At 35.9% G+C, this 23144-nt stretch overlaps 1 protein-coding gene across 3 annotated transcripts in view; it reads right to left on the bottom strand.

Annotated features, from left to right (window-relative positions):
- The window catches only part of CDKAL1 (CDK5 regulatory subunit associated protein 1 like 1), a 392748-nt gene that overhangs the window by 120912 nt on the left and 248692 nt on the right, over nucleotides 1-23144 (bottom strand). For all 3 annotated transcript variants that reach the window (XM_062618034.1, XM_062618036.1, XM_062618035.1), the window contains exon 10: nucleotides 21842-21987. In XM_062618034.1, coding sequence (XP_062474018.1) covers nucleotides 21842-21987 — 146 coding nt within the window. The remainder of the gene's footprint in view (nucleotides 1-21841; nucleotides 21988-23144) is intronic.

Below are 23144 nucleotides of genomic sequence, written 5' to 3'. Positions count from 1 at the left end.
GACAGTCATTTAGCTCTTCACTCTGACACAGAAATCAAGCATATAAACCAAAATGATTAACATGCCTTTTTGGCATGATGAAACCAAATGAAAAAATTGCAAGCAGTGTGCCATTAACAAATGCTAACTGGAAAAAAAAAAATCATTCTGAACTTGTGGTTTTGCCCCTCTATAATCTACAATCCTGTAATGTTTCAGGGACCTTGAAGATAAAACACATCAGACCAAAGGTCCGCCTACACTAGTAGTCTACTGCTAGCAATGAGCCAAGCTCACTCAGGCACGTAAATGTAGTCCAGAGTGCCTTCTTCCTTCCAACAACTGGATTTCATCAGAGGTGTTTTTGTAACCAGTAGCCTCTGATGGACTTCTCCTCCATTACCTTGTCCAGACTGTCCTTGGATCTAACCCTCTCCATATTCTAACCACTTGATTAAAAAAAAAATGTTCTCTCTCTCCTGAGTCTGCCACCTGCTAATTCCACTTCATGTCCCCTAATGGTTACACTGGGAGAGGCAGTAACAACTCTGCTCACCTTCTCAGTACTCTTTATGACTTTATTGACCTCTGTTCTAGTCCCTCTCAATTAGCACTTTTCCAGACTGGAGTCCTTAATTTCCGTTGTGTGACAGATCTGTCAGACCTCTGATAATCTGTCAGTCTTCAAAGTAACATTTCCCATTTTGAGAGGGGTGTTGACAGCATTTAACAATACAGGCACAATGAGATAAAAATCTCTTAAAGTATTTGTAGAATTTAGACAAACGGTCTGTTTTTAAAATTTTTCTTTTCAGGTTTGCATTCACTTGTTTACTAGTAAGCAGGTAATAAAAGGTAATGGACCTTACACAAGAAATGCCAAAGACAGTTGTTTATCTATAAGAAAATGCAAGTACAGCAATAGTAAGCAGTCTACACCTAGAGAAACGTTACATCCCCAAATCATTAAAATACACTACCTTTATGAAAGCCATGTTCTGAAATCTACTTTGACAGCACAGTCTGCAACAGGGACAAACTGGTAAAAATCCCTTGCCAATATGATCAGTGTTAAAATTCAGGAAAAGAGGACTCATACTACTGCTTTCCCCTGCTATGGGAAAACAGAATCTGCCAAATTGAACATGGAGAAAATAAATTATCTCTTCCACAGATACAAACATTACACTGAGCCCCACTCTGCTTCATGTGAGAAGCTTGGGATTACCCGTGTTATCTACACCTTCTTTAAATCGGCATCAGCCTCCAACTCTGAGTGATTACTGAATATAAACTCAGAGAAACAGTAATTAAAAGAGACTGATCAATGAATATGTCATCTCAAACATAAAGCTGAGCAGAAATGCCATGTCAAAAAAATCAAGGACTGTGCAGCTGACTTCAGCTGGATGTTAAATAGTTTAGAAGCAATACCCTCTCCCTGTTAAATTATTTGCACTTAAGGTATGAATTTGATGGAAGTGAATAACTCCTTGCAGAAACACACTGACTAGGTGAAGTTTTATATAATAAACAAGCTAGAAGTGGCTACAAAAAGGCATGTTTCAAAGACAGGCCAAAGAGAGCAATGTGGAATGTGGGGGGTACAGAAATCAAAACATCAGTAGTATGACAAGTTGCAAGACTTTAACAGAGAATTTAAGATTTCTGTTTGAAGCAGAACCAAACATGGATCGAGGAAGAAAATGAAGAACAAAAATTGCCATTGAGCCAGATGCTTTATTTCAAAGTTTTGGTTCAAGATTATTTATATTAAGAACTTCTGCAGCAGAAAGAAAGAAAATGGCATCTGGTAAGACTGACATTAAAGCACAGCAGATTTTCCAGAATTGTAGAATTCTTTGGGATGAAAGGGACCTTAAAGATCACCTAGTTCCAAGTAGGGATCTTCCACCAGACCAGGTTGCTTAAGGCCCTGTCCAACCTGGTGTTAAACACCTTAAACATGCTCAGCCTCAAAGAGTTACCCCAAAGCTGATAGATTTAAGAGAGACATAATTCTGTCACATCACAAGCTATACAATTTGGCTGGATTTTCTGGTGTCCTATTCCTCTGTGAGAAATCATCACAGGAAGTTTTTGAGTTGCAAACATCTACATGGGAAGGCTCAAGGTTGTGAAGGAAACAGCAGTTAACAACACACACATGATGTGCACTAAATTTAACATAATCTCCACTCCATTTTCTAAATACCTAATGAAACACAGCAACTTATAGGCTACATCCTAATCAGCACAACACTTACAAAAGATGTCGTGATTAAATACCAGAACCATAGATTCAACAGTGATAGAGCAGCAGGTAGGTCAGCTGTGGCAAGGTTTTAACAGCTGTATTCCTGAATACTAGCCAGAGACATTTAAAACACAATTCATATACCTTTACTGTATCTAAAAAGTGCTGCAGTTTTAAATCAGACAGTTTTTGCTGTACTTTGCTATACATTCCTAAATGCAAATTTTTCAAAGACAGGATCCCTCATGAAATGCAAATGATCTAATTTTCAGAGATGTTTTCTGCTTAGTAGGACATAACTACCTCTGAAAACAATAGGCTTTGAATGTCTGAATATGGAAGCAATGACTAGTGGTGTACAAAGTTAATTTGATGTTTAAGAGGATGGGCTTTGAAATTAAGAACAGAATAGAAAAAGTGCAAAACAAGACAGCATTTTAGATAGTGATGTTATGATAGCTATAATTCTGCATCCTTATATTCAGAGATTTTCATAACTGCAGACTTGATACCTGTTTCTTAAGATAGCTTTCAGGACTAGCAGCTTCAAAGAGTACGTAGGGAACTGGACAAGGTTTCCAGACAGGCTTGAAATCCATGGATTTATAAAAGGAATATATGCTGTGGCAAAAATTATCACTATCACTGAACTAACACTTTTTTTTTTCCTGAAGGAGCAATATTTGTACACGATAATGACTGTATGCGGAACTACTGCTTCTGTGAACGGCAGAAAAAGCAAATTAAAATAACAAATTTCTTGGTTGAAAGAGTAAGTGTAGTATGTGGTTTAAAATTCCATGTACACACCCTTCACACACCAAAAAGATTCAGAGCTCCTATCATGTACCCTCAAAGTCTTTTAGTTTTACTCCATGCTACACTGCCAAATGTGATAATATGGTCTTAAACTTCAAAACAAAGTGTGACACAATCACTATGATATGCTTGAAACACAAACCTATATAGCTTCAGAATTAAATTTTCAGAAGTTACATTTCAGACAAGCAAAGCTATTTCCTTATTAAGTCATATAAACCCATTTCTTCAAAGATATCCAGTGTATTTTACTAATGAAAGTGTGATAAAACAGTTTAAATTATATTCCAAATCAACACAGTGTGGTTCACTGGATCACTGGGAACAGAGATTTTACCTTGCATGAATTAAAGAAATTATGAAGCAAATCTTCCAAAGTAAGCGTGTATAAGGAATTACTCATTCGTGTAAAAAAAAAAAAAAATTGCAATATACAGGAATAACTGGACATGACTGTTAAATTAATGGGTATCACTAGAGTGATAGTGCACAACAAATATGGTCTGTACATCACTCTGTCTCATTCATGTTATATTCTTATTGCAACAGTGATTTAAAGAAACCACTGCAGAAACGATATCAATTCTTATGAGCAAGCACAGTCCACTCATCTAACTGGAAGGTAACAGTATGAGGGTGAGAAGTATCTGGTTTGTTCTCAGATACACTCAAACAGCAGGTGAGTTGAAAATATAAGAGACCCCCTTAAATTTACTCTCATAAATTAATATTTTACTGTTATGGGACAGTCCTGTCCCAGATACAATTTATGTATCAGTCAGTAAAACATTATTTTGAGCAAAATATTGTGGCTTCACTTCCAAATGGAGAAACTCGCTTAGTCTGCAATGCAGTTGAGGATGCTGGGTAGAAAAAGCAAAATCACCAGGAAAACAGCTCCTAGTTCACCTTTCAGAAAGATGGTCTCAACTGACCAGGGTCTCGAGCACTTTTTGTCCTTAGCACTTTGCAGTTTCCCTTGTCTAGAAATGTCAGTAAGTTAAGAACTTTTCTCTGTAAGAGGCAAAATCCGTTTAGCACTTTGAGGCAATGGAAGTAAATAATACATACATTCCTTGAAAGGTTTCGAAGAAAGTTCAAATCCCAACATGCACACACAGAAGAACACATACAGGTCATCATAAGGAAAATAAGGAAAAGATGATATTTTAGATGTAAACTGTTACTTCTTCAATGACAAAGTAAAATGATACAAATTCAATAGATGCTGTTGCCTCAGGAATCCTCTTACCCATTTTTCTCTATTCAGTTCAGTGAACTGTTTCACTTTCAGTGTGTCAATAAGTTGCCTTAAAAACTACAGGTAGCAGCATGGTTTACAATGTCATCAGCAGGACAAGAGTATATTTTGTCATGGTCAAAATCTTTACATAAAATGAACGACTGTTGAACATCTATAAGTTCAGGTGCCTGTTTTCTGAAGGACTCTGACAGGTTATAAGCAGCCACAACTATCAAAGTCATTTGAGCAGTAGCTTTGCTGTCTAAAGATTGACTCTCTAAATAGGACAATCCAAAACTGAAATGTCAGAGGAATACTGCATGTCAATATGAATAGAGATAATTGCTTACTGGCTTTTATCCCTCAAAATAGCATGGACTTCCCTTCATGCAGTCCACATAAAGTTTAGAAGTTTGGAAAAGATATATCAATCCACCCCAGCTATTTAAACAGAAGATTGGAAGGTGGGCAACTGAAACATTTTGGGCTTGTGTCAGATGTCTGCCATTACACTGAAGAGCAGACACCGTGTAAATGTATTACCACATTTTAAAGGAGTAAAACAGGCAGAAAATTAATCTTTTAAAGTTAGCAAATTCGTACTGTGGTGAAATAATTAAGGAAATTTGACATTGTGAGCAGTTACCTGATTTGACCTATCAGTGAACTAACCTACAACCAAAGGTTAAAAGAGAATTAGCAGAAAAATCAACAACATACTGGTATCACTAAAGAAACATCACAGACAAAATTAGACATGTTATATGAAGAATTCAAAGATATGACAGCTTTCCAATTATGGCAAAAAAGCTCTTGGACATCACTAAACCACTGGAATAGATAATGCATGAAAATTGTATTTAGGGAGTAAGTTTTCAAGGTAAATTTAACAGCAGTGGAAGATGAATAAAGATGGAGCTGAGAAGAATAACTTATTTTCTCATATATGAATATATGTAATCAGGTAAGAGACAGGTTCACTATCAATTGAGTCTACCAACTTAATTCAAAGCACAGGAGCAGTATCTGAAGATTAAGGGAAACAGATTTTCTTGTATCTTGAAATGTTAAGACATAAAAGACTTGGTACTTGAAGCCACAGAACCCCAGCAGAATCACTGAGGCTCTCACAATTAGAAGATTAGGCAGGGTGATTATTATTAAAAAGGTAATGAGAATCAGCATGGAGCAAGAGAACTGATCAAGAAGTGGCATCAATCTTATATTGGGGAAAAATACAAACTTTAGGAAATCCCCCGAGAGTTGGTAAAATTCAAAAAAGCAATACTCCTGAAATTTTACACAAGATATGGAAAAGAACTGAAAAACTCTAAAAACATCATTATAAAAGGACATCAGTGATGTCCTCAGACAAAAATATAAAATCTTATAGTTCTGATAAAGGAAAAAATGGAAAACTTTTATTACTAAAGAGACAACTACAGAAACAAACAGTATCTAGATAGCAAGACTGACAGAGATGAGAGAAATGCCATTTTTGAGGTTCCCAATATTCTAATCGGAGAATATTATAATTTGCAGGAGGAAAAAAAAACCTCCCCAAAACAGATTCCGACAAACTTCTCACTCGTTACTGCTGAAGTAGGCTTCAGCTGCAGAACTAAACTAAATAAATACTGAAAGACCTGAAAAATGTTTCAAATGAATGGTGATTATATATACTCAATTTCACAAGCTGAATACAAGGTCAATAGTTACCATGGACTCTCCTCATTTAAGTCTACTTAAATGTAATGAATGATTTTATAAAATATGCATGCTATGATACAGAGGCACTAGAATGCAAAAATAGAATCAAATCAATTCAGTGGAAACAGAAGTGTTTGCATTCATACCATATTACTGAAATCAATTTTATCAAATCACATAATGTTCCATGATGGTCTTCAGGCATTAGTTAAAAGAACCTGGAAAGCCTTCCAAATTCCTGCCAAGCAAAATGGTAGCCTTTCGTCTCTGCAATACCAACATAAGAGATGAATTCTTAGGCAGAAAAAATGAACTACTCACAACCTTTGTGCAAACACTGTCAATTCCTAAGCTGAAATCAAATGTCTATGTATAACTTGGTGGGGCCTAACATGGACTCTGGCTTTTCAGCTTGGAGAAAAAATATACAGTATGAAAAGAGGTTTAAGGGAAGTGGCAAATTAGGATCACTGAGGATGAAACAAGCTGTATCTCATGCGATTTAAGGTCATTTATTATGTAGAGAATATTGAGCAACTAATGCAAAGCTGCCATCTATACACCAGCATTCTGAAAATGCTTATTTCCTGTGGGTTGGAGGTACAGAAATGTTTTACATAGGCAGAAAAAAACCCCAAATATCTTTAGAAATTACTTATTGATGTGACTTCTGAGTCAATTAATGGGACTCTTGTAAGCCTTTATAACTCACACCACTTCCCTTCTCCCAGTTTCAGTTCCAATACTGAAATTCCAGGAATTCAAGTAGGTTGGATTTATAGTTGAGTGGAAGATACAGTAGGTAAGCATCTCACTAATGTTTTTTATTGGGTTTACCTTAGCAGAAAAGAACACCACTTGAAAATATTTATTTCATTTTTAATTATCAATTTCTAGATGCTTGTGTTATCTTGCAGAAGTTACCTTAGTTTTCAGTCTAAAACCAGGCTTAAACGTCAGTACTTCACCCTTAAGGGGAAAACTGAATATTGAAAACAAACCAAAAATACTACCTCTTTAGCATTTGGATGGCTGTTAGTAAAAAAATTACAAAGCAGACATGTTCTAGGGTGAAGACAAAGACCAGTTATCTACCTATACACCACTTCAGAGAAGATCAGTTATCTACATGTAATCACACAGTGGTATATGCAAGCACTCTATGTTTATTACGGCAACAGCACCCAGAGGCACATCCTTCAAGCCATCCTAACTCTTTCAGTCAGTAGTTCATGTAGTAACAGGGTGATTAATTATTCAAAGACAGAATCCACAGATTAGACTTAATTCTGAAAAACACAGCTGAACTGAAGGGTTAAATGCATAGACAGGTATCTCAAAGTAAAAACAGTTATGGGTAAGTAAATAATCTCTCCAACTCAATTGCCTGTTGATAAGGATGGCAATGAACTTCCAAAAGATACTGAAAGGCCTAAAATCCATTGTACTTGTGGACAGGTAGATACAGATACAAAGGTACAAGGTTTAAAAATCATTTCTCATTCTCATTAAAATCCATTAGCTCATTCTCTGGAATGAGCTAATCATTCTAGAACAAACTAGTTTTAATGAAAAGGGTGATTTTGCATTGCAGCCTGTAGTGTCCAACAATGGGATCTCAGTATACCTAAGGGTTATGAGTATCTATCAAACTTCCAAAGATACTATTTCCCATTGTGAAAACACTTCTGCAAATCTCAGGAACTGGGCAGCAGTATGCATCACACAAACATACCTGGGGTTGCGCCTCACCAAAGCTGTCAAGTTTCTATTTCTGTGGAAACAATGTAGGTGCTACTGGAGTAATTGAGTAACTTGGACTGTGAGCGATTTCCTCAACAAAAACCCCACACTGAATTTAGGAAGTAAACACTCTGAAAGTGTCACTGCGAATAACCTCTGGTTTAGGGCTCAATTATCAGAAAAATAGGATATTTAGATGCAAAGTGGTTTTCTCTCAGAAAGTAAAGGCAACTTCTTTATGAATAAAGCAACTTTCACCAGAAAATGAAAACAAGCACTTTGAGGCAAACAGGAAAAGTCAGATCTACACCAGGTGAGAAATTACATTCTTACTTCAAGGAAAATCAAACCCAGCATGTCTGAAGACAATCCTCAAGCTGGATCTTTAAAAATGAAAGGGTAAACTAATAAAAAAGAATTCATCAACAGTATTAGACAAGGACTTAAATCGAATGTGAAACAACTTTTTACGATAGAGTTAGCAAGAGAAAGCAGGATACTCTAACTTAACCAGAAGCCAAATTAGAAGAACAATTAATTCCTGTGCAAACCCTACGCAACGCACAGGAGGCTTGGAGCATATCCCCTACAGATGCCACTGCAAAAAAGAACAGATCTCCAGCCACTATGGTTGCGTAATCACAGTTTGAATGCATGTTTAATCAATGAAACGATTTTTATTTTTTTTTAACAATTAGCTGAACATTTTCTTTGGGGAAAAAAATGTTTATTTGCATTATTAATGAAAATATGAAAAGATTATCTCAATGCGATAATTACCATACTTTAATACTGTCAAGTAAAAGCTGTATTTTGTAAAAACATATGTTCAAAGACAGACTTCAGCTTCTGCTATTCTTGTAATGACAAAAGCCTTCAAAATACTTCAAATACTTTTCCATTCTGTAGAAAATATGACTAAGTAATCTTAGGTAGCCAACACCATAAAATCATGTTATAACTTCTTACCACATAACTCCACAGAATATTAAAGACATAAACCAATGAGGAACATAAATTTTAACACAATCATGTCTGATCTTACATTATAATTGAAGACAAAACCCAGACATCTCGAATATTCTCTTTGTACAGCATTCTGAAATGCTCTGGCAAAGCATTAACTATTCTGTTCACCCAAGTCCAAAGGAGGTTATGATAAAGGGCAATAAGGACTTTTTTTTTTTTTTTTTCCCTGCTGTAATATGTATTTAATTTGTGTGGTAAGGTTTTGGTAGCAGGGAGGGTACAGGGGTGAGTGGCATCAGAGCAACAGTGGTAGCCTTGGCTCCCACTCTGATATAATATAAGTAAGGGAAAGAAGTTTACTGTGCAGGAGCAGTTGCAGTTGGGAGAGAGGAGTGAGCATATGCAAGAGAAACAGCTCTGAAGACATCAAGGTCAGTGAGGAAGGGAAGTCACCAAGGTCAGGAGGAGGATGTGCTCAAGGCACCAGAGAACAGATTCCCCTGCAGCCCATGGTGCAGACTATGGTGAGGCATGCTGCAGCCCACAGAGGGCCATGGTGGAGCAGACATTCACCTGCAATCCATGGAGGACCCCCCATCAGAGCAGGGGGAATGCCTGAAGGAGGCTGTGACTCCGGGAAGCCCACGCTGGAGCTGTCTGTTCCTGAAGGAGTGCAGCCTTGTGGAAACGACCTAGGCTGAGCAGTTCATGAAGAACTGTAGCCTGTGGGAAAGACTCACAGAGAGGTTTGTGGATGACTGTCTCCCAAAGAAGAGACCCCACACTGCAGCAGGGTAAGAGCGTGAGGAGTCCTCCCTCCCCCTGAGAGGAAGGAGCAGGAGAAATAACGTGATGAACTGACCAAAACTCCCATTTCTAATCCTCCTGCAGTGCTGGGGGGGGGGGGGGGGGGGGGGGGGGGGGGGGGGGGGGGGGGGAAGGAGATATGCCGTGTCATAAATCCAGAGTCATCTGGAAAGGTAAATGTATCAAAATTCAGTTATTAATGACAAAATTACATAATTCATTATAAATTTTTACAGTGTTGACTGGATTTTTAACTAAGCCATACTTCCAAACTTCTCTTCATTATATGTAATATTTTCCATGTATCTGTATTTCTGATTTTTATTGTGAATCTATAGGTTGGGAACTCTTTCAATTTGTATGAATTGTTTTTATGCATGTAGCTGTAATTTTCTTAATGTCTTATTATTGGTATATAGTAACCCTGCTTCATGTTAAAAGCTAAATCTAATACACAGAAAACTTGATATAACACTGGTAGGTAGCTGGTTACCACTTTTAGAGCAGACAGGCTGAATCAGGTATATGCTTAATTAACAGTACTGTTTTTAAACCAGTTTGTATTCAGAATTAGGACTATCCTGCTTATTAAGACAAAGAATATTGAAAATTACACTGTAAAGTTCAACTTCTATTCTGCTTAGATTTTATGTGCTGAGAGGAGTTAATACAAAGTCACCTTAAAAGATAAGAAAGTAGTTATATTTCAGCAAAATGCTGGAAAAAAAACCCTGTTACGCTGTAGCAGTTTTGTTCAGGAGTTTAACAAGTATTCAATGATCATTTACCATCATAAGGAGGTAAGAAAAATGATCCAAATGAGTGGCAGTAACATAGCTTCTCATTTTCTTTCATCTTAAATTTTTGCTAAAAACAATTCTCCAGGGAAAGCACAATTGCTCCCTGCTAATTTCTAATTAATGTTAGCTTTCCAGGGATCACAGGCATTCACCCATGGGAGAATACAAGGTTAAAATTACCTTCTGCTGTGTGAAATATAAACCTTGACTCAACAGTCTCCTGGGTACCTACTTATAGTTGTGCAGGCCCTATCATAAAAACTAAGGGAAGATAATATCCACATGCAGGGATACAAGTTAAAATGTGTAAGAAAAGCAGATAAATAAATAAAATTAAAAAGCCAAATATTTTAAACTTTGTTTCCTTTTCTGTGGCGTGTGAACAACACACCTTAGGAAGTGGAATGACTCACAAAAATATTTGGCTCCAATTACACGAGGTCGTCAATGCTGAAATAGTGCTCTGCAATATAAAACAGTGCTCTACAAATTAGGGCTAGAAAATGTCTCCTCTTACTTGGAAGATACAGAAAATTATTTTAGGTAATATCTATTTTAGTGATTTAAACATACTTTAACATTACAAGCCAGCTTTTGAAGTTTTGTTACAAGAACATCTGGACTGAGGATCAGATTTCCAAAATATGTTTCCCTTCGTCTAGTTTTAGGAGAACTTGAGGCACTGTTAGTATTACTGCTGTGTTGAAATTCCTAATTTGTGACCACAGTCAAATGTATAGACGTTCAACTAAAACTAAGTGAATCAATGTCCTGATTTAGGTTAGTTCCTTACTCTACAGGGTTTAATTTACAAATTATTTTAAACATATTTCTGCTGATAACTACACTGGTTAAAGAAAACTTCTCTCTCACATTTAAATTACAATGCACTGCTGCACCCCATAGCGTTCATTTTATATACCGACACACACAAAATTAAGGCATATCTATTGTACTTACTAAATGCAGCCACAAAATAAGGAAACGACTTCCCCTCCCCAAAAAACAAAAACAAACCGAACAACCCAAACAAACAAAACCACTAAAACCTAAAAAAGAACGAAACTCAAAACAAATCGCCTCATGCATTTTTCACTTCAGTGTATTTAAATTCCAGTTTTCTTTCACCTGTGTCCTCTCACCTCTTCTCACACCTATTCTAATTATCACATAAGATCATAATAAACTATACAGAGAGTAAGTTTCAGATTCAAATTCAGACCCCAGTAGCTGATACAGTGCCATGGCAAAACTTCGAAGCTATCAGTCTTGGCTTACTGTAAAATACATTACTACTACAAAATACTACATAGTGGTTGCAGGCTAGTACAAGAACTATTCCAAGGAAGATATCAAGTACTTAACGAAACAGGAAGGAAGGAAAGATGAAAAAGAGATTTAACAGAAACTTTTTTCTTGCTCTGGTTTTGAAATAATAAAAATTTTAAAGTGTCATACCATTAAAAAAGATGAATCTCCACTGTTACATTTTCCCCCAGCTGTTAGGATTTTACAATCACACAATTACAAACTGATATTAATACAACTAAGCAAAATAGGTTTTTATTTTCCTCCATTCTAAAGTATGTGGGTACATAACAAGTGACAGCTGTAGATGAAATGAAACAGAAGTCTGGTGCTTCAAGTGCCCAGTGTTACAACCAGTGTTTGTAGGTATGATGTCTAACAGAGGTGGGGGAGGTCCAAGAGAATATGGCACATGGAAAAATAGTTTGCTGGCTACAGTTCAGAGTCCAGCTGGCTGCTTTAGCAATTTTTAGAAATGAGTATGAGTCAAGTACTCCCATAAAATTAAATCAGCAGTGTGGGAGCAGCCATCCCACTACTGAAGAGAAATCATGTCAGGCTACCATTCAAACCTAACCCATAGTCCATCTTTCTGTGTCTCCACAGTCTTGAAAAGAGTCAGTCCCTGACAGACAGCAGATCTCTTCTCTTTTTACTAAAAAGTAACTGTGACTAATTACTGTGGGGAACACACACACATCCAGCAGTAGAGAGAGCTACAACCACAGGACCCGTTTTTCAGATGTCACATTTGCCACCTCTGTAAATAAGTTGAAGGCTTATGCTGGAATTTGAATCAACAAAATTCTTCAAAAGAGATAAACAGTTCAGAGAAATCAGTATTTAAGACAAAGCTTTTTGTAGGAGACAGATTCAAGTCTGTTGGGGTCAGTAATGTCCAAAATTTATTATCCCAGAGCTGACAGCAAGTCTCCATGGAATTGTGTTCTGATATTAGCTGCCATCTTGCCTGCTAAGGGTCGTGGCTCATTCCAAGGCCAAGCAGGGAGGCATCTGACGTAGCAAGCCAGAAGACAATTTCTAAGACAGCTGGTTTTGCCAATAAATATTTTCTCCAGATTTAAGAGGAAACAGCACTCTGGCTTTATATACTCCTGTGTGTAAGGTGTTTGGACACAATAACTTATCTTCCAGCTTGAATCTGTATCTGGATAGAAATTTACTGGTAAGTGGATTGAGAAGAATCTACATGGGTTCTTGCGCCTTTACATATGACCATATCTGCAGTATCATCTTCCTGTTATAAAGTAATTTAACAGCTGTATTATGGCAATTTCTTCTAGTAAGCAAACTGGGAGTTCTACATCATGATGAGAAGCAAATATAAAGACAAAAAAAAAAACCTCCAAGTGCAAGAGATAAGCGATTCATTTGTGGAAAATAAAATCTGATCTGCTACAGGCACTGCTTCTATGCACAAATCATTTCAAATGTCAGGTTTGAAAATACTTTGCCGTGTAATAAATAAGAATTTTACAACTCTAAAATTTTGTTTTGTTTATAAAGAGGTGAATCATCAACTCATGAATATAATTTACAGACCAGTATAAGATGCACATGAACACAAAATTGAACTTCCATGAAGTAATCAGTATCACAGTCCCCAGATGAATGTATATGAGAAAATTTACAGGTAGCAGAATTATTGTGTCTCTTGCATGTAATGGTGTTTTGGTTGTATAGCTACATTTTAAAAAGGCTTAACAACTTTTGTCTATTTCCATTTACTAGTTTTCTTCATTTAAGCATTTCAGGGTTAAAGAAAATAACCATTAAAGGTACTGACCAGCTATAGAAGGACTGCATTTTTTATTTCTTCAATCATTCTTTCCAACGTATTTCCCCTAAAATCTTGACACAAACCTAACTTCAATCAGTGCTTAACAGGTGGCCAACTACAGCCTTCACCAAAAATCCTCTAGGGGCATATTGTTCTACAGGATCAAAACAATAAGGCTTACAAAATTCATTTATACCTAGTACTATGCCAAAAATCAGAAAAGCGTACCATGTAAATGAACAAATACTTAATTTATTTTAATATATCAAATATGAAAATTTAATACCTTTTTCAGAATTTTTACATCTGAGCACTATAATGTGTACACACCATGCATCTTGGATTTGTATGTGCACTAATATGTTAACACAATAAATACTTGAGTATCTTAATATATGCTTTGGATATGCTTAAAAATTCAGGAGCAAATTAAAACTGAGAATTACATGTAAAATGAGTATTAAGCAAATAAACATGAATTAAAGTTATTACTGTTTTTAAAACAAATTAGACTGCCCCCCCATTTCCATCCTAAATTCTGATCCAGACGCTGAAACACAATTAGAGAGAAAAAACAAAGTAGTGATTTTAGTTATTTTGTTTTAAAATAAAATTTATAAATATTAAATGCTTTAAGATGATTCATTTCTAATACTCCATAATGCTTGCAATTCCTTCCTTTTAACCATACTACAGAATTTATACTTTTGATCTTTCAAAAAAACCACATTCATATATTCAAGGGGGAAAGGGGAAAAAGATAGATCTTGCTACACTTTAGAAACTGGGAATCGGATACACTTTACTAATTCATACTTTACCGTCTAACAATACTCTCATTTGGATTTTTCAAAAGAAAACCATATGTAAGAGTGCCCAGAAAAGGGAAAGCCTAACCATAACTACATACAGAAAGTATCACCTTTACTAGTTCTATTTAATAAGTAAGCCAGTTTCTGTAACAAGTATAATAAAAAGACTAAGTAAATTTTACATTTAATAAGGGTGTATATCATTATTCAGCATCAATCAGCAACCATTTCAAAAATTATTCCTCCAATTTTTACCAAGGCAGAACATCAGTGTTGTGCCCTCAAAACATAAAAAATGTGAATGCCCTGTGTGCCCACCAAGCTTCCATTCAGAGAGCTGTGCTCACCTTGGGCGCTTCACTTCCAGGTTTCACCCGCCAGTTTCTACTGCAGGAGTGGAACAGTAACAGGAGAGCCAGAAAAACACCCTCCAGAAAAATATGTATTATTTAGAAGAAAATTCTGTAAAAGAGGAGCACCATTTACATCCTGGTTAAACAGAAGAGTATGCAGAACAGAATTGCTCAAGAAGCTGAAGAGACTTCATATTAAAAAAATATACACCATATAGAAATTTTGAAATCATAATTCCCTAAACAGTACCTCCCCCCAAAAAAATGGGTTGAGGCTACATTTAGTGCTATCTCATCTTCAAAGCAGTCTGCAAATTTAGAATTACTTTATGTTAACATGACATTGCATGGCTCAATTTGGACTTCAGTATTTGCATGTGTACATCCTCAGGCTAAGTGTGATTAGCATATGAAGAGTCTGACAGATGTAAAATAATTGAGTAAACCACAGGAAAATAGGAATTACTGCCATACTCTTACTGTGAATTTGGGTAACATACTATAGTTGTAGGATAAGTATATCCAGAAAACAAATGCTCTTTTATTACAAAGAATACTGTTACCATGTCATGCATGGAACCTCCAAGTGTCCTGCTCAAAAAAGGTATGATCCTATTTAAGACAGACAGCGTCTGAAAAATGAGCACTGCGAACTGTTGAAAAGATCCACCCATGGTCCTTTAGCACTAATTTTCCACACATATTAGAGAGTCGCTGGCTTGGTTTGGGGTTTTTTGTTCTGTATTTCCAATTTTTGTACTTCCTTTAATTAGTTATACCCATACTAAAACATGTGCTACAGTCCTCCAAGTTGACTCAGTCACATTCTTTATGGGACAGTTCCAGGCCCAACATTTTTCTGTCTCATTTAAACCTGAATTCAGTTGGCTGGAAGAAACAACTGGAAGAAAGAGGTAAACAAGGATGAGCTTAACTGTGAAACACCAATTTTTATTTTTTTTTAACATCTTATGGGAACAAGATGCCTGTCTTTTAAATTCATTAGAGCTATTAATAAAAAATATAGTGTAAAAATGCTACAAGGGCTTTATTTCCAGCTCTCTTGTGGGTACATGACTAAGTAAAAATGTAAGTAACTACTCGTATAAAAACGTCTTAAAAACTTCAGATAACCCATTATACCATTATTTGTATGCTCTTTAGTATAAATAACTCATACAATGAGAACACCAACAATGCTGCTAGTAGGAAAGAGTCACACTATTTCAAGGTAAATAGCTTTTGTACCTCTGGAAGATTCTAAAATATGAAAAGCTGAATGTCTAGAAAATAAGGGTACTGTAGCATTGGCTGAGAAAAGGGCAAACAAATGCTGTACAAGCCAAAATTGAAAGACTGCTCTCCTAAAATGATATTCAGCTTGTTGCAGTAAAGACCTAAAAAGTTACCCTGGAATGCCTGATATTTGTCTCTCCCCATTTAACACTGAAGGAGAACATACTTTTTAAATTTTGGTAGTTGATCATTAAATATAAAAAATATCCTAATGAAATTAATGGATCTGAAAGTGTTGAGCACCTTTGATACTTCTCACCTACTTATAGCTCTTTCCATGACCTTGCAAATCAAATGCAAGCCAGGAATACGGGCTTTAAATTTAAATAAATTTAGCAACTGCTTTATATGAGCCCAACTTTAAATTTCACAACACCTAAAGCCAGCTATTTCAGTAGTAAAAGGGGCTTGTAGTCCACCAGAGACTTCACCACCGATCCCTAGGGTGAAGTTTAGACACAAACTTTAATCTGCTTTTGTGCTATGTCTGTTTGGTGAAAACTCCCCATGTTTCAGGTTTTTGGTACTAATTCAGTACTTTTAAAAAACACTCAATTAATTTAAAAGACAAAAAAAAGAGACACACATTTGGTAAAGTGATTAGGTCAGACCCCAAGTGCAGACAAATGACAGAGTAAAGACAAAAATCTAGAGACTGAGGTATTAAATTACAGATAAGTACCAAATACACTCAGCAATTTCTTAGCAGAAAATATTGTAATGATTTTAAACAGATGACATTTACATTGCAGTACTAAGACTGACAGAACAGATGTACTAAACCCCATTACAAAAAAGCCTAAATCTGAAAGACTTGCCACGGTTTGTTAGGGACACGATTTGCACATCTGCATAGTGAGCTCAACAATTTCTCCCTGAGAAACAAAAGCGCATTTTCAGAAAGAAAATGAAACACATTCATGGTGTAAAAAAAGTGAGGGAGCTGTTACAGTCTACTTCATAATTACCTGCATTTTTAAAGTGAATAGAAAAATGTATATAAAACCAGTAAATGGTTATTTTAAAATTATTCTATTCATTGCTTTCAAATTTTAGTTTAGGCAACTGGCATGATAATGTGATAAAGACAATACTACCACCATAAGACCTGGGATAGTTTCTGAACTGCAGATTTTCTGAAATAGCTGCAATTTAATGATGACACGTTTAGATGTTTATCTTTCGATGTGGACTTAATATTCAGGAGCTTACTATATGGATATCTTTCAGAAGAAAATTATTTAGAGTTGCAAATTTGGATTTTCATAATCATTCAAGCGATACAGAAACAAGTTTTTGGGAAGATATTTCTTCCCTGTTCATTATTTCAGTCAAAAATTAGCCATTGGAAAATAGAGAAATTTTTCACGCAGAAAACTTCTGGATGGCAAGATACTTACTTGTACAACAAATACAGACAAAGACCATGATAAACAATTGATTGCCTACATAAGCTTTTATGTTATGTGTTATGATGCCCAGAATAAGAATAAGGTCAGAACAGAATGACTAGAACCCGGTAAACAAATTACTGCTTCTGAAATTGCTCAGAGAGGAAAGAGCAGACATACAGAAACATACTGGACAACACTGTATTGAGAAAGCAGATTATGAAAGGTTTCATTCAGACACTTAAATACTGCTGTAAAAACTAAGACTACCATCAATATCAAGTATGACTGGGAGGAGACAGTAGCTTAGTCTACCTTACTCCCAGCCACAGTTTTAGCTTGAAGCAGCCTGTCTAAACATGCAAACAGATACAGCCTGGCTGCCACTGCAAAAAGAGAGACAGAAGTAAGGCAGATCAAATGAAACAAAAAACAGTCACTGATGAATCCCCCCAGATCCCTAAAAACAGAATTAAGAGGTGGCCTAGGAAGCTGCTGAAGTTACTATCTATCTGCTGGCTTACCTCCTTGTAAAGCAACAGGGAAGAAGGGAGCCCCCCCCTGAAGCTAGCTGTCCCAAAGGACTATATAGCATCTTCTCTCAGTTTCGACATTATCTCCAGTTTCTTCAAGCATTCAGCATTTTTCTGTAATTGCTGGGAAACTAAAATTCAAATTTACACCTGTGTGAATAAACACTTTGCAAGCTTGTAATTTATTTTCCACTTCACTCATTTACTTTTGGTCTTTTACTTTCTTTTTCCAACTGCATGTATCTACATGATTATGTATTCACATATGCTGAAAAATCAATGCTTGGATTACCACTAAAAGTAACAGAGTCTAGGATGGGTTTACTAGCAAAAGTCTGATTTTTATGGAAAAGAAAGAAATAGTGCAAAAAAGAGCATAGCTTTCTGCCTAACAAAGCTATGACTCTGCCCACTGGCAGCCCAAGTTTGCTGGCTTTCAGATGATACTGGAAAGCTTAGATGTTTACAGTATGAATTATGAGTCAATCTCAAGTGAACAGCAGCAGCCATCCACAATTAGTACTACGCTTCTATCACAGAACACAAGCAAAAATGAACTGCAAGGCAAGCCCAGCTTTCCTCAGCATTATGCTATTTTCCAGAACAGGAAAGTATAATGATTCAGCCTAGCTCTAAATTTCCTTGCTTTTTTATTTGCCTAATTGGGGGTTTACAATTCTTTTATCAAGTGGCAGTAATAGGGAAATATTAATATAAACTTTGATGAACATCATAATTGCTTCACAAACCAGAAATGTAAGACCATATAGCATGGTCAACAACAGCAAACAAGATTATTTGGGAAAGACATTACCAGTCTGGATTTTTTAATGGGTACATATTCATATTGCTGATTATTCAAGCAATTACATAATATGACATTCAGATCTCAGGTTGCTTTAACTAAAATATATTCCAATTGTTTGCTTTTATCAGCAAAAGTAAATTTCAGCGGATTAAGTTTCAAAACTTAGAGATAATTAAAGCAGTCTTGCTCTTTTTGCAACTACAAACATCACCTTTCAGAAATATAATTTATGCTGAATCTTGAAAGTTGAGAACACTTGAAAAACAACTCGCATTTTGATATAATGACACTACAATTAAAAGACTTTCTGATGCAAGACTAAGTTGGTCTCTGGATTAAATTTGCTAAGCAGCAATTTCTAAAGATCCTGTATTTAGTTGCAAGCACACTGAAATTAATACCTCATCCAGGAATCAGTCTTGCCAATAGTCCTGCCAGACTACTGTGATAGTCGCTAAAGACAACAGACTAGAGCACTAGTCTCTAGTCCCTACAGAGTATGTACAAATTCTACAGGATCACTCTTAAGTTAATCAGTGCATCCTCATTTCCTTTATGCTGTTGCTTTCTAGACTAGTTCACAAATAAATCCTCAATAAATATATATACACACATATTAGGTCAGTAGTTAATCTACAGATATATCAACTACCCAACACTGTTTTTCCAAATACTTGAATTTACTGAAATTTCAGTGCAAAAAAAAAGTGCAAAATATCAAAGAAGGACACCTCTACAATCATTCCGGGCTCTCCAGAGCAAGGAAAGCTATTTGTTCCTTCTGGGAGAAAACGTCCCAGTGTTTTGTTGGCTTGATTAAAAAAAGCAAGATTTGAGAATCACTTGATATCTTTGGGGTTCCAAAAGCAAAAAAAGATGACACAGCTCATTCTTTTCCTTTTTCCCTTCATTTTTTATTTGCTGTACTTCATTTTTATTCACTTATATATTTGAACTCAAGTCATCAAACACTTAACTGATAACATGTAATTCCTTGATGTGTGCGTGGCTTTCATTCTTCAGCAGGTCAGCCTATAAAATTATTGGTTTAATAGAGTTTTAGGTGAAGATACTATCACAGCAGATGTCATTTTAGAGACAACGGCACCATTTGGAGTCTACAGATAAGACCTTGTGCATTTTGCATAGGAAGCTTCTAGATGACCTTATGGCCCCAGCAATAGAGAAAGAAGATACAGGAGATTCTACTTTTGTTTTATTTTTCCTTTTTGATAGATGGAAGATGGAAATAATCCCTTTCAGCTATTAAAGTTGTTCCAGCACATTTAATTTTAGCTATTCTGGCTCAAGGCTCTGGAGTTATCTCTAGCGACGCTAAGCCCCAGCAAACTTTTTTGCCGAGATCTTTATAGGAATATCTATATGGCAATGTAATAGCTGGCTGCTGCCAGAAGAGCAGAGACTAAAAATGAAGACACTATGCTCTCAAATGCAAAAGAAAGAAAAAATGAATTTTACAGATGTGCACATGCTGAAATATCCAAAACATTTTCTTTGCCTTGCATAGCTTCCTCATCCTGTTGCCATATGGTACAAAGAATTTTCCATCTTAATATTTGGAGACTGTTTTTCTAACAGAAGATACTAGATAAATTGGTAGTTTCTTAATAAGCAGGATAAATAAAGTTTATTATTCTTTAAAATTAAGACAGCAAACCAATTATTTCTTCCTTGTTAAGTTCACTACCAAAAAACCTGTGGAAAAAGACATATGCCACAGATTACTGTATATTCAATGACCAGCTGTTTTAAATTTGGATATTAAGTAATTCACTCTTTTCCACGGCAAGTGCTGAATGATTTAATAAATTCTCATATGCCCCAACATGTGCCAGCTATACTTGGTTATCAAAATCCAGCTGCTGTTGTGATATTAGCAGCCAAAGCTAAAACTACTGAAGGGAATAATGAGTAACTTCAAGTCAACTAAGACACAAACTGACACAGTTCCCACTGAAGATATGTGGGAAAACAATGTATCTGTCAATTAAAAACCTAACACTGACCCACAATCACATGAAAATTAAGCGCCAAGAACTCGTGTGCATTGTTTAGGGTGGAAAATTAATGCCCAATCAACCTGTATGAAGACAAGCAGCTCCATTTCCAAGAGTTATCCTAGATGTACAGGAATGTCCTATAAGCTACACATACAGTTTGCAAAACAGATTCTATTGTGTTGCAATTTGCTTCTCTTTCTTACGTATCGTACTTCCTACACAGCTCTTTCATGACATGCCTTACATAGCTAGACTGCTGGATTTTTCAATGATAATGAAAAATGGATTATGAAAATTTGATTCTTCTAAGTTCAAGTATTTTAATGAAATTGAAGAGTCAAAGGTACAACTCCACCACCTTTAATTCATTAAAATGAGCATTAAAAAAAAAAAAAAGAACAAGAAGAAAAAATAAGCCAAACAAAAAGAGAAAGCAGCTAAACAAAGTGACAGAAAGAATTCTCCAAACACCTATTTTTAGGGCAGTCAGAACAGAAATATCCACCAAAATTCACCACTAACAGATTTTAAAAGCTAAGAAGAGACTTCCTTGCATATTAAACTATTAGTTGTAGTTATAAAAGCTTTGCAGGTCAATAACTTTCATCTTCAGGTCAGCATAAGTAAACACATGAGGACACACTCATTTTTCAAAATTAGCTCTGTTAAGGGAAGTAATTTTTAAATTATCCTAGAAATCACAAGGAAGATTAGAGTATTACTATATTGATGTAAACATACACCAGCTATAGGACAAAATTATTATTTAAAAAAAAAACCACAAAACCAACCATTCACATTTGCTGGAGCTGGATCATCTCCAGTACACAAAATATACAATGCTCAAAAGCCACATTAAAGAAGACTGCAATAACATCAACTTCAAGCAGTCTATATATAGCAGTTTAAGTATAAAACATAATTTTCAGAATGCTTTATTTGAAAAAGATTAGGAATATATTGACAAATTAAAAGCACGTCATGCAGAGATTTAAGATACTTATAAAAGCTCAAGCAAAGGGGCAAACCACATCAAGGGGCTTACAGAAAACTCAGACTTTGAAAGCTTAAAGCAGCTCATTCTTTTCATACCTTAATTATGAAGTTGCAAGTAATTCTGTTTTCAGCCACATGTTCTTGACATTGCAAAAACCCCAACACTGTTATTTTCTCAAATATTAGTAGACTTACTTTGCTTTAAGGAAATCCACTACTTGTTTGAAGTCTGCCACGCAGTATTCTCTTTTCATGTCCATAAGCACACTATCAGAGGCTGACTGGACAGGTATATGCAGAAAAGCATACACCCTTGGATGATTGAGAATCTTTGCCATTTCCTAAGAGTTATTTAAAGAGAAAAAAAAAGCTTTCAAACATTATGACAACAACATGCAAAACTCCTTTAAATAATCATGCTGGGTAAGTATCAGTAGTCATACTTCTGAAACCCAAACAATACTGAGTTGCAGTGGCCCAGTTTGAAACAGCAGGGACAGGTGAAAATATTTGGAAACATTTTTGGTTTTAAACCAAATAACAAAAGCTATGGGACTGCATTTCCTTCAAGGTAGGGATGTCATTCCCTACACAGTATTGGTTATTCAATTCAGAGAAAATTTCAGAGGCAAAGTATTGTGAAAGTCAGTGCTTTCCAGAGAGTGGCTGTTTTAATTTCAGAAGATGGCAAGGGTTAGCTGCTTTCTTGTCAGAGTCAAGTAAGTTCTCAGATACCAATAGAAATTGTCTCTAACTGGAGTACCTTTAAACTTGGCCATCTGCTAATAAAGATATACCTGGCCATTTGCAAATGTGCTCTGATACTGGTCTGAAATACGCTACCTGTGTTATTTCAAAGAATTTTCTCCAGGAATTAAGTGTTTGGCTACAAAATAGCCATCTATCTATTTTGTAGATAGAATTAATCAGGGGTCAGGTAAAAGCAGAGTGGCAGCTTCAAAAGAGACAGAGAATGTTAAACATTTTGTACAAATACAAAGGATCAGCAAGAAAACAAAGTAAAGGCAATAGCAAGATGCAAACAAACCCCCAAATCAAAGTCAAACCAAATCCCCGACTGAGGCTTGGTAGGATGATGGAACACAAGGTGATGAACACTTCCATCTCATGGAATATATGTGAGGTGGTCACATTTCTTTCATTTCTATTATTTACACAATCAAGGACATAGAGTCTAACAAGAAAGTTTAAATATTTTTAGAAGTTGAGAAAAAAACAGCATCTAGATTGTACACAATATAGTACAATCTGGCCTGTTAATCTTTACCCTGAAAAATATAAGTGAACTTGGACAAAGAATCATATTTACGTGTACAAGCAGATTTTAACTTCAGATTTACCCTTTCTCCCTGTGCACTGAGCATACAGGACACCGCCTGGGACTAAGCACTGCAGTGCCCGCTCTTCTGCTATGCGCATCCTGCACATCCCAGTCAGGCTCACCCACGCTGTTTCTCTATTTCTCCTATTTTCTTTG

This window comes from Pezoporus occidentalis, unplaced genomic scaffold (genome assembly GCF_034315485.1).
Source record: "Pezoporus occidentalis ecotype Australia unplaced genomic scaffold, CSIRO_AGI_Poc_V1 ctg2, whole genome shotgun sequence".
Classification (NCBI taxonomy): domain Eukaryota; kingdom Metazoa; phylum Chordata; class Aves; order Psittaciformes; family Psittacidae; genus Pezoporus; species Pezoporus occidentalis.
This window is presented reverse-complemented; position numbering and strand designations above follow the sequence as displayed.